This window comes from Eutrigla gurnardus (assembly GCF_963514095.1).
Source record: "Eutrigla gurnardus genome assembly, chromosome: 6".
NCBI lineage: Eukaryota > Metazoa > Chordata > Actinopteri > Perciformes > Triglidae > Eutrigla > Eutrigla gurnardus.
Genome location: NC_139920.1, coordinates 15,758,527 through 15,769,856, shown reverse-complemented (window position 1 = coordinate 15,769,856; position 11,330 = coordinate 15,758,527). Strand labels below are relative to the sequence as shown.

Below are 11,330 nucleotides of genomic sequence, written 5' to 3'. Positions count from 1 at the left end.
TTCCTTGTAAATAGCTTTGTCCAATTGTCCTGATTACTGACTCAAAGGAGAGGCGTAGAAGATTACCTGAAATTACTCTAAATGACTTAAAATGGTCTTTGTGGTAAAGATGCAAACAGACCATTTAAACTATGGTATGCAATCTATAAAGGACACAAATCCTTTAATCCTCTTATAAATACTATGAATATATATATATTAACTTTATTTCTTAGAAGCCTTGAACTTATATATTCTTTGCAACAGTAAAACATGTTTTATTCATTCTCAAACCAAATAGGCAAACGTGATGTTTGCAGATAAGATCTGTTCTAATAGGATTGTTCATATCTCAAGGAGACACTCAGTCTCTGAGAAGAAAATCCTACAAGAGTCTCTAGATAAATGGATGGAACAGACACAAACCTAATTGGTGTGTGTGTGTGTGTGTGTGTGCGTGTGCGTGTGTGTGTGTGCGCGTGTGTGCGTGTGCTGTGTGTGTGTGTGTGTGTGTGTGTGTGTGTGTGTGTGTGTGTGTGTGTGTGTGTGTGTGTGTGTGTGTGTGTGTGTGTGTGCGTGTGTGTGTGTGTGTGTGCGTGTGCGTGTGCGTGTGCGTGTGTGTGTGTGCGCGTGTGTGCGTGTGCGTGTGTGTGTGTGTGTGTGTGTGTGTGTGTGTGTGTGTGTGTGTGTGTGTGTGTGTGTGTGTGTGTGTGTGTGTGTGTGTGCGTGTGCGTGTGCGTGTGCGTGTGTGTGTGTGCGCGTGTGTGCGTGTGTGTGTGTGTGTGTGTGTGTGTGTCTGGACTTAACGATGTCCACCTGAGAGAGAAGAGCCAGAGAGACACTCTGTTTGCCGTGGGAGCTGGCCATCATGTGTCCATGTGTCATTGACTGACTGAGGAAATAATGGTTTCAAATTGCTGGCATAAAACACTATAAAACTAGCAAAGGTGCACGAACACAGACCGCAGTGCAGTATAATGTCAACAAAAGGCAAAGATTACATGTGATAGTAAAGTGTGTTCAATAAAAACTCATCAATTTTACTGGTGTACATCCTACCACGTTTGGTTTTAACAATATGAACTATATTTTTGAATGCACTTTTTTCTTCTTTCTATCCAAGGAAAAATAAAAGCAAATGCAACCAAAAAAAAGGTTTTTTTTCCCCAGTAGAGCCAAACTTCAAAGACAAAGTCCACGGGAGAGCCACCTTGACTGCAAAATACCAGAAGCCATCTCCAACTAAGCATATCTGCTTACTTATTTGTCATCCCACTGAACATACAGTATATTATTTTACCACTGATGCGAGCCACAAATTACAAGCCGTACAATGCGTAACGCTGCTCTTTCAGAAGAAGAAGTGGTTATGTCCAATTGTATTACATCCCTTCTTCAGTTTTTCCTTATTGCACTCTCCCACTCAGATGTCTTTGGCATATTGGGGTCATTTGTCCATCACTGTCCACTTCCAAGATGATGTTTGCATCAAATAATACAAATTACTTGTCTTGTGTTTATGGTTAATAATACAGATGCCATTTTCAACCAAACTTTTAATCTTAACACGGTGAAATTATTGCATTTGTAGTTGATACTCTTGGAAACTCAATATAAAAACATTGCCTGAGGCCCGAGATCCAAGCGTTGAACATAAGTAAAAGTTATTATGTATGAAACAACTATGGCTTATGATTTCTATCTCTTTTCTATCATAAAAATAATAACAGAAAATCTAAAACATATTTTGTAGCCTGCAAGCCCAAAATCAAATGATCCCTAAGCCTAAACCTAAGTATTTTATTTAATAACAGTGAGCTCTTACTTTATGTGAAGCTAATAAACACGGCATCCAATACAACAGTGTCATCATAAAATGTAATCTCTTGTATGTAGATGGGAAGGACAACAAATTACAAACAGCTCATGGAGTCCAGTATAACACCACTTCAGTCTGAGAGAGACCATCAGAGGGACGCCATCCCTTTATCCGCCTCGGCGCCGTTACTCCTCCACACCTGCAGGTGGCGGTGTCACACTGAAGAAGCGACGAGCTTCCGGTTATGTAGCTGAGGAAGAGCGCATGCTTCCAGGGACCTTCAATGTTTTGGATGTTTCTCATCTGTATAGAAATGCCACTCTTTGCTAATTAAGTCCTATAAAGTCCTCGGAACAGTCAGGCGGTAGTTCTCCGTCCCACGGTGAGTGTCGTTTCCTCACGTAGCTGACGTCATGTGCTGACTGAGGAAGCTTTAGTTCAGCTAGCAAAAATGAACGCTAAACTGTCCGTCAGTGTAGGATTGAGTGACGTCTAACTGCTGTCTGTTAAACGTCACTGGTGTGTTCATCTCTCAGTGGCGTTTACGGTCACCACCAACCCTCTGCATTTAGGTTATCTGTGACGTTGTTATTCCAAGGAGTAAATAGATGATAGAAATAGATATCTGCAAAGAAATTACTTGGTGTTTACGACCTTGACGTCACCTACATGCAGCGACTATCATTCAATATACTATAGACTGACTAACGTACACTTAGATTATGTGTATTTAGATAAATAGATAAATAATGTGACTTGTTTTCTTAATTCAACACACGTTTGGTCACCAAATAACTTGAGAAGCTAATATTTTTGTATTTCCACTAGAATAAAAATCCTTAAATGATTAATCCAACAATGTGCTTATTTATTATCTGTGAATTGATTCAAAGTTCCAGCTCTAACCGATTTGTCTAGTAGGTCTGGATCCACCATGGCGCTCATAATGAATCCGATTTGGACGAGAGTCTTCCAGCGGCTCCACAGACCTTCAGTACTTCCCAGGAGGAAGCATTCAGCATGTGCTGAGCATGTTCCCGCCGCCGCCGCCAAGTCCACACATGTCAAACCCACACCCCTCGTGTCCCGCCTCTACCAGCCTTCAAATCTGCGTGATGTGGGGCAGGACAGCCGGCTGCAAGGAGAGATGACTTGTAAGAGTCAAAGGCTCATGCAGCAGGCGGGGCTCATCCATCCGTCCAACCCTGGTTGTTACTACTACCTCCCTGCCACCGTCCGCTCCATGGAGAAGCTGGTGAGACGAGTTCTGTTATACAACTACTACACATCAAGTAAACATATTGATGTTGATACACAATTTAAATTTAAATGACCATTTCCAATCGTGAAATTGGTTCATTTATTCAAGTGATGTTGTCTGGATGTTTTCATTAATAATCGATACGGTTTTTTTTTAAACTGGTTGGACACAATTGAGTATAAATGATCTAATTTTGGGCTTAAAATTTAAAAAATCCATAGGTGAGAGTAATTGACCAAGAGATGCAGGGGATCGGTGGGCAGAAGTTGGACATGCCCAGTTTGTGCTCAGCTGATCTCTGGAAAACCAGTGAGCGCTGGGACTTGATGGGAAAGGAGCTGTTCCGTCTGAAAGACCGCCATGGAGCCGACTACTGCTTGGGTCCCACACATGAGGAGGCAGTAACGACTCTGGTCGCCCACCAGACCACTCTCTCCTACAGGCAGCTTCCTCTGCTTCTTTATCAGGTAGCTTTTAATCCTGTTTCCATCGGTGTATTTATCATAATAAGCAGCATTTTTTTAACTCGTGATTCTTCTTCTTCTTAAAAAAAACAAAAAACAGATCACTCGCAAATTCAGAGATGAACCAAAGCCGAAGTTTGGTCTGCTTCGAGGGAGGGAGTTCTACATGAAGGACATGTACTCCTTTGATGTGAGCGAAGAAGCAGCTTACGAGACCTATGAATCCGTGTGCCAGGCATACACCAGGCTCTTCGCCCGGCTGGGTCTGCGTTGCGTTCAGGTGCAGGCGGACACCGGCAACATCGGCGGTAAACTCTCCCACGAGTTCCAGCTGCCAGCAGACATCGGCGAGGACCGTCTTCTGGTTTGTGAGAACTGCTCCTTCTCTGCTAATGTGGAGACCCTGTCATCAGACAGAACGGACTGCCCACAGTGCAAAACTGGCACACTGGTAGAGTCGAAGGGTATAGAGGTCGGCCACACCTTTTACCTGGGTAAAAAGTACTCTCATATATTCAACGCCACTTTCAGCAATGCCCAGAACAAGCCTAGTATTGCGGAGATGGGCTGCTATGGTCTTGGGGTAACCCGTATTCTCGCTGCAGCCATTGAGGTGTTGTCAACTGAAGAGGGGATCCGCTGGCCGGGACTTCTTGCCCCTTACCAGGTGTGTGTTTTACCCCCAAAGAAGGGCAGTAAGGTAGATGGGGCGGCAGTCTTAGCTGAGGAACTGGTTCACACTTTGGGAGAGTACAGTCCTTGTTTAAGAGGTGAAGTTGTTATGGATGACCGTACACAGATGACCGTTGGAAAGAGGCTGAAGGATGCCAGGAGACTGGGCTACCCCTATGTTGTTGTGGTTGGACAGGGAGCTTTGGAGGAAACACCCAGGTTTGAGGTGATCAATCAGCAGACAGGCGAGACAATGTTTATCCATAAAGATGGATTGTTAGATCTTCTGGGGAGAGTGGAAACTGTATGAATAACAAACTCTGAATGTGGAAATAAATGTATTATTTATTTTTGTGTGTATGAAGCAATCAGTGAGGTGGTGGGGAAAGTAGAGAAAAAGCCTTGTATCTTTTCTAACTTTTGTCCAAGAGGAACATTTTATCTTAAATAAATTGGAGCTGGAGCTGATCCCAGCTGTCATTGGGCAAAGGTCAATGACGTCACCACTGTGCAGCTCCTGTTTATAATGTAAATAAAGAAATTAGGACAATTTGCACTTGTATTTTATTTTTAAGATTTGCAACATACAACTAAACTGAAAGCAACATTTTATTGTTGCTGGTAAAAGTCAATTGTAACTTTAATTACAATTTTGGTCTGATTTGTGCATAAAATATGAATCGGTTGCTGTCAAATACTTAGTAAATTTACAATGTGTACTTTTTAAATATGGAGAAGGTGTAAAGTGACTTACTTTCTTCTCCATATTTAAAAATATATTCATATTTTGTGGTATCTCACTTTAAGTAAGATACTATAAAATATGAAAATACCACATCAAATGTAAAAGTCCTGCATTCAAAATGGAAAAAGTACAACCACTAAAGTTGAAATCGCTCATACATAATGCAGAATCGCGACATAATTTTTCTAAATGTTACATAAAAGCAGAAATTAATTGTTGCTGGTCAAAGTTAATTTGAACCAACACTGCTATATATTATATTGGGTGGTGTTGTCTATAATAAATCATTATAGGCTATTTTGTTAAATAGTTTTGTGAGTTATTTAAAAAAAAGTACCTGCAAAGTATAATGTTAGTAAATCTTTAACGTTAGTAAATCTTTTGTACAAATGATTTCACTTTAATTTACCTTGAAAAGACCGGTGACCTTTAAATTGCACTTAAATATTTTACAACACTTTCCATTTCTTATTCGTCATTTGTTGATCAGGCGGCGGCGGATGTAAGTGAATCCCTGTAGGTACTGTTTCTGCCCGGACCGTTATTACCGTTGCACCTCACAGGCGCATGTGTAAACAAGAAGCTGGGCGACTTCTAGAAGAGCTGGACGTTTTACAGCTGGTGTGCTTGTGGCAGTTATCTCGTTTCAGCGTTTACATGCGATTAAACAACAAAACAGCACTTTAAACATATACATACATAAATAAATAGGTCAATTTGATCCGAAATGGCGGCCTCCGAGGCGCAACATGACAGCGACGATGGCATGGACGAGTTCATGGACAAATTCAAGACCCAGGGATACAAAAATGCCTTCAGTGAAGCCAACTGGGAAGAGGTAATGCGAACACGCAGACGCTATCGGCTAATGACGTTAGAAAATAAAGTTACTTCTACGTAAGTTAGCTGTTTAATTGTGTCGTGGTAAGCTAGCAAGCTAACTGGTTACTTTTTAAGAGCGAGGTTTTGTCCGCAGTGATCCCTGGTTTTGTCTCATTTAGGAGTTTGACAAAGTACCCATGTTCATGAAAACAGCCCCAGATGAGATTGACTCCAAACAATACCCAGAACTAGCCTGTCTGCAAGCCATCCTACATGACGAAGATAGACCCCCGCAAGGTAAGCGGACCAAAACGCCAGGGCCCCGAGCCTTCAGTGAAAACAGCTTTTTAATCTGTAATTCATCCTCAGAGCAAGCAAAGAGCCTGAAAGACGAGGGCAACGCGTTTTTCAAGGAGAAGAAGTACGAGAAGGCCATACTGGCCTACACCGCAGGTTTGAAGAAGAAATGTGGAGACCAGGAGCTCGACACCGTCCTCCTCACCAACCGGGCTGCAGCACACTTCCACCTGGGTAAGATCCTCATTTACATGTCATGCAAACAGCTTTTTATACATGTATCAATTGCTAGCACCAGGGATATGGGTTGTTATGCATGTAAACAATCCTGTGGTTTACAAAGAATAGGTTCAAGCTCTTTGTTGTCATATGCAACAAGTAATCCGAAGCAGTCTTTCATTGTCAGGCTCATAGAATGTTTTTAAAAGAAAGTCATGTTAGTAAAACCTAAGTGGAAGTTAATACATAGATTAGTACAGCAGTTAAATATGGGAATATAATATAATATAACATATAACACACTGGTAGACAGGTGAAGAGTGCTTATATCACTGAATACTATATTTATTATTAATTATATATATCATCCTCATTCTTTCTGCTTTGTATCACACAGGAAACATGCGCTCTGCGTTGAACGACGCTACAGCTGCAAAGAAGATCAAACCAGACCACCTTAAAGCCTTGATCAGAGGTGTGTAATATGAGCCGAACGAGAATATCACAGTAATTGTGGTTAGAAATTCTAAAATATTGCACCATCATAATAGCACAGAGCAATCATAAAGAACCTAAACTCTGAATAATTTACAATCCTGTGTATATTTTGTGTCTTTTTCTGCAGGTGCTCAGAGTTGTGTAGAGCTTCGTAACTTTGCAGAGGCCGTCCAGTGGTGTGATGACGGGCTCAAGGTCAGTCCCAATGACAAGAAGCTGCAGGAGCTGAGAACAGCAGCAGATAAACACAAGGTACCTCTATCACGAATGAGACCACGGTCTGTATTCTTCTAATTTCAGTCAAACACAAAGCCCTGTTGATGGTTTGTACCACAGAGAGCAGCAGAGAGAGATGCTAGGAAGTCTAAGCTCAAAGACAAAAAGCTACATCATGAGAAAGAAACTCTCCTGGGTGCTATAAAGGTAAGCATGCCGTTAAAAACTGAGAGGCAAAATGAAACCCCTCTAACTTGCCCTCGGTTTAGCATCAAACCTGTGGGACTGTGTGTTTTGCACAGGATCGAGGCATCAAGCTTCTTCAGTCTGTGAAGCCTCAGCACTGTGGTTCAGACGGTGAGGATGAGGATGGAGGCTCCTCAGCAGCGATATCACAGCTGTGTCTGGACGGTCTCAGCTCTCAGGAGGCCACGGGGGCTCAGGTCTTCCTGGACGAGCAAGCCTCTCTGCACTGGCCCGTCCTCCTTCTCTATCCTGAACACCAGCAGACGGATTTCATCTCTGCTTTCTGCGAGAACAACTGGTAAACCCCTCCCGTTCTTTTCGTCTCGTCCTGAATATATGCGGATGTGGTGTGCTTTTGTGGGACGCTCGTTATGTCAGCCTTCCTCTGTTTGATGTGAGTTAAGTTTTAAGTGTTTGTGATTAGAAACACGGCTGCAATATCACTCTATCTCTGATTTGGTTCAGTTTTGTAGATCATCTGGCGGTTATGTTTGGAGAAGAGCTTCCACCGTGGGACACGGACAGAAAGTACCGTCCACAAAATCTGCAGGTTTGTGTGGTTTGCCTGAATGTTATTGGTCACTCATAGTTTATACGGTGGATTATCAAAAATAACCATTTGGGATATGATATTGTGCTTCTTTACTGAACTTATGGAATAATAATTTTGTTATAAATTATAGCAAGGCGACATTAACTCATATATTCTGGTACAGTAATTTTGTATAATACGGAGAGAGAGAATAACCATCTTCTGTTAAGTAATCAAGAGTACAACATTCAAACTAGGTTAATATGTAATATCAATCATCGATTGTGAATCTTGATTTCATTTGACCCCTCTTTACCTTCTAGCTGTACTTTGAAGATGAGGAGAAGGAGACGTTCTATCAAGTAAACCCAGAGACATCACTTTTAAAGGTTTTGCAGCATAAAAGGTACAGCCATTGTCTGTCTGTATGTCTGTCTGTATGTATGCGTTTCTGCTCGATGTCATAAATAGGTAATATTAAAAAACCCAATCACAAACAGCAGTGACTATTTCTAATTTAATGGATTTTGAAATTCGATCATGTGGGAGGGAAGGAAGGTCAAAAGTATGAGATGCATATATATATAATAATAATAATAATAATGAGATCCTTTATATTATATGCCATATATCCATAATGTAGTTTGTAATAGTTTAAAGCCGGCTGGCTGCTGTCATCTCTTTGGTGTGATCGGATATTAACTGTTGATGGTGTCAAGTTTCTTTAACTTCTTTGACTAACTATGTCAACATTAACTTCTGTCACTCTTATTTCCTGACTCACTGTCTTCTTCGTTCTGTTAACAGGTTTTTTGTCAAGGCAGGCTCTCCCAGCTTCATCGTTCTGGTTAAGGGCTCTTCATTCTGGAAGCAGTTTTTAACAGGAAAGAAAATACGAGGATTGTGAAAACATGGGCCTTCAAATCTTGGGACTTTTGAATCAATACGTTTATTTTATTTTTTAACCCCCAGAGGACTGAGTTTGCCCTCTTGATGTCAAGAGCAGGACACATTGTTTCATACCAAATATAAATATACAACAACAAATGAAATCTTTAAAAGTAATCTTTATGGATTATTTGTGCTTCTATCAATACAAATATAAAATGTGGATTAAATACAGCATCAATCAATCAATTTTGTGCATTCGATTTTTTATTAATGTTTTCATTGAGTGACCAAAAAATAAAATGTATTATTATTATTAGTATATGTAATTGGTAGATTAGAGATTGAGGTTAAATACAGAAATAAAGATGAATAATAAAGGAGAAGCTTTGGTCTTAAATTAAAACAATTTGTTAGTTAGTATGATGATTATTAGTATAACTACTACTACTTGTGTACAACAGTGACACCTGGTGGCTTGCAAACTGTATAATAGTTCTTCAAGACAGGCCAAAGCACTACATCAATTATAGATGATATTGTTCAATATGATACGGTAAAATGATTAATTAAAGATAGTGATACCAAGGGGACACAATTCAAAATGGATTTGAATCTTCATTGTTGAATTAATTTAGGATTTCGGTGGCACCAAACAAAATGCAGCATGATCTGAGCTGAATAACATTTACTTGAAACACACACACACACACACACACACACACACACAGCAGCCCAAGGTGAAACTAGGGAGCTCAGCGTGACATATGCATGCCTCATGGTTTGCTCACAAAACCATCTTGTGGAGCGTATCCCGGAGCCATCATTTCTGGAGCAGGCTGCATTTGCATCACATTTTGAGGCTGCATTTGCGTCACATTTTGATTCTGCATTTGCATCATATTTTGAGGCGGCATTTGCATCACATTTTGATTCTGCATTTGCATCACATTTTGAGGCGGCATTTGCATCACATTTTGATTCTGCATTTGCATAATGTTTTGAGGCTGCAGGTTTATAACGTTATGATGGTGAACATTGATGACTGTGGGACTTTTATGCCGATGTTTTATCTCACGATGCATCTGACACCAGGAGCACCACTCACAAAAATAAGAAACTGCAATATCCCTACAGATAGAACCCTGCAGAGCCAAAGAAAAATATGTTACATCTTTAATCAAACATGCCTTAACTTCTATAAAAATTGTCATGTTACGTGCATCATACCTTGATACCATATCTGTTTTGCACGGCAGTCCTGAGGGACAGGACTGCAGGAGGCACCATCAGAGGTATCCCATAGGCTGCCGATATGAAGGGGCATATGTCACATAGTGGGAGACAACGGTTCTCTCCAAATCTTCCTGCAACGGTGCCGGCCAGGCAAAAGCAGCACCAGAAACCATAGCAACCTAGAAAACACATAGATGCACCAACAGAGTGGTAGAAACTCGTAAGTAAGTTGCTAAAGATGAGACAGAAATAAGGCCTTAAATAATAAAACATAATTCGTCAAAGTTGTGGTATTTGTTCTTACAAGTACTTGCGTCCTCAAAGCAATCAAGGAGACCACTGTTCCAGTCTATCAAGGGTTGTGTTGCCATTTGTTGTTGGAAAAGCTAAGCTCCAGGTGGTGAACAACGAACCTGTTAACACACAGTAATCCCCCTGCACCCGGAAAAAAAATGTTAGATTCAATCTCTCTCGTCTCTTATCTCTATTTTTTATACTTTTGTTTTTCCGTCTTTTCTTTATTTTGTTTCCTATTACTTGTCGTGCTTCATTGTAGTTATGTTGACAATTTTTGTTAAGCTGTTGCCATGTATCACACACTACATCACTTTTCACCTAGAAACGTGCCTGCTTGATTTTTTCTATCCACAAGCAAGAGCTCATTAATAATAATAATAATTTTTAAACTAATATCGACGGCCAACGAGATTCTGTCATTCATTGTGTTGCAGAAAAAGTCCCGAGAGCAAAAGCAACTCTCACATTTGATACCTTTGTGCTTTATAGCCTGTATTTCAATATAAGATGCTGAGAATGACTTAATCATCATTGTATTCCAATACAAGTATCTTCTATATTAATATAATCCATCAGTACATTTTCAAACCATGACATAACTAGGCTATACTCCTAAAAACTATCCCACTGGGGGCATTTAGAACGACCCAGGATGGCTGTTTTTGGCAAGCTTCATACTGTCAAAACTGCTGCATGTGGCAGATACAATAAAAAAAAGTAAAAATCACTTTAACACAATGTCTGACTAAATGTTTTCTGAACTATTATGATAATGATGTCTTATGAGCAAACTTTAAAGGTCTTACCTGATGGAGCCGGACACCTTCTTGGAAAGCCTGAAGCTGAGAATGAATGAAAGGTTATGTTTTGGATTAGGAGTGGCTTCATGTGCGTGTCGGACACATCAAAAGCTGTAAAACCAGAATCTAGTGACAAAAAAATGAAAACGAAAGTACATGCTAAGAATAGTATGCCCATCATATTTGAATAACATTTACATTTACATTTACGTGTGCTTGCTTCGGGGCGTGTGGTGTAACTGTCTGAGAGACATTTTCTGTTTATATTTTATTAATGTTTTGTAAGTATGTAAAAGATAACTTTATTTTGAAATCCAGATTGTTTTGTGTAAACTTGTG

At 40.3% G+C, this 11,330-nt stretch overlaps 2 protein-coding genes and 1 long non-coding RNA gene across 3 annotated transcripts; 2 read left to right on the top strand and 1 right to left on the bottom strand.

Annotated features, from left to right (window-relative positions):
* The first annotated feature begins 2,050 nt into the window (after positions 1–2,050).
* pars2 (prolyl-tRNA synthetase 2, mitochondrial) lies at positions 2,051–4,665 on the top strand. Its single transcript, XM_084011153.1, has 4 exons — positions 2,051–2,180; positions 2,720–3,053; positions 3,281–3,526; positions 3,624–4,665. The coding sequence occupies exons 2-4, from the start codon at positions 2,733–2,735 to the stop codon at positions 4,503–4,505; spliced, it is 1,449 nt and encodes a 482-aa protein (XP_083867279.1). The 5' UTR covers positions 2,051–2,180; positions 2,720–2,732; the 3' UTR covers positions 4,506–4,665.
* An 830-nt stretch (positions 4,666–5,495) lies between these two features.
* ttc4 (tetratricopeptide repeat domain 4) lies at positions 5,496–8,710 on the top strand. The gene is made up of 10 exons (XM_084011013.1): positions 5,496–5,778; positions 5,942–6,059; positions 6,132–6,293; positions 6,676–6,753; positions 6,904–7,028; positions 7,113–7,199; positions 7,295–7,536; positions 7,704–7,788; positions 8,094–8,176; positions 8,578–8,710. Exons 1-10 carry the CDS (start codon positions 5,668–5,670, stop codon positions 8,675–8,677), a joined length of 1,191 nt encoding a protein of 396 aa, XP_083867139.1. The 5' UTR covers positions 5,496–5,667; the 3' UTR covers positions 8,678–8,710.
* Positions 8,701–11,124, bottom strand: LOC311014413. The gene is made up of 4 exons (XR_014597263.1): positions 10,998–11,124; positions 10,199–10,329; positions 9,889–10,073; positions 8,701–9,803 (listed from the first exon to the last, which is right to left on the bottom strand). It is a non-coding gene; the product is annotated as an uncharacterized lncRNA (long non-coding RNA).
* Positions 11,125–11,330: the final 206 nt, after the last annotated feature.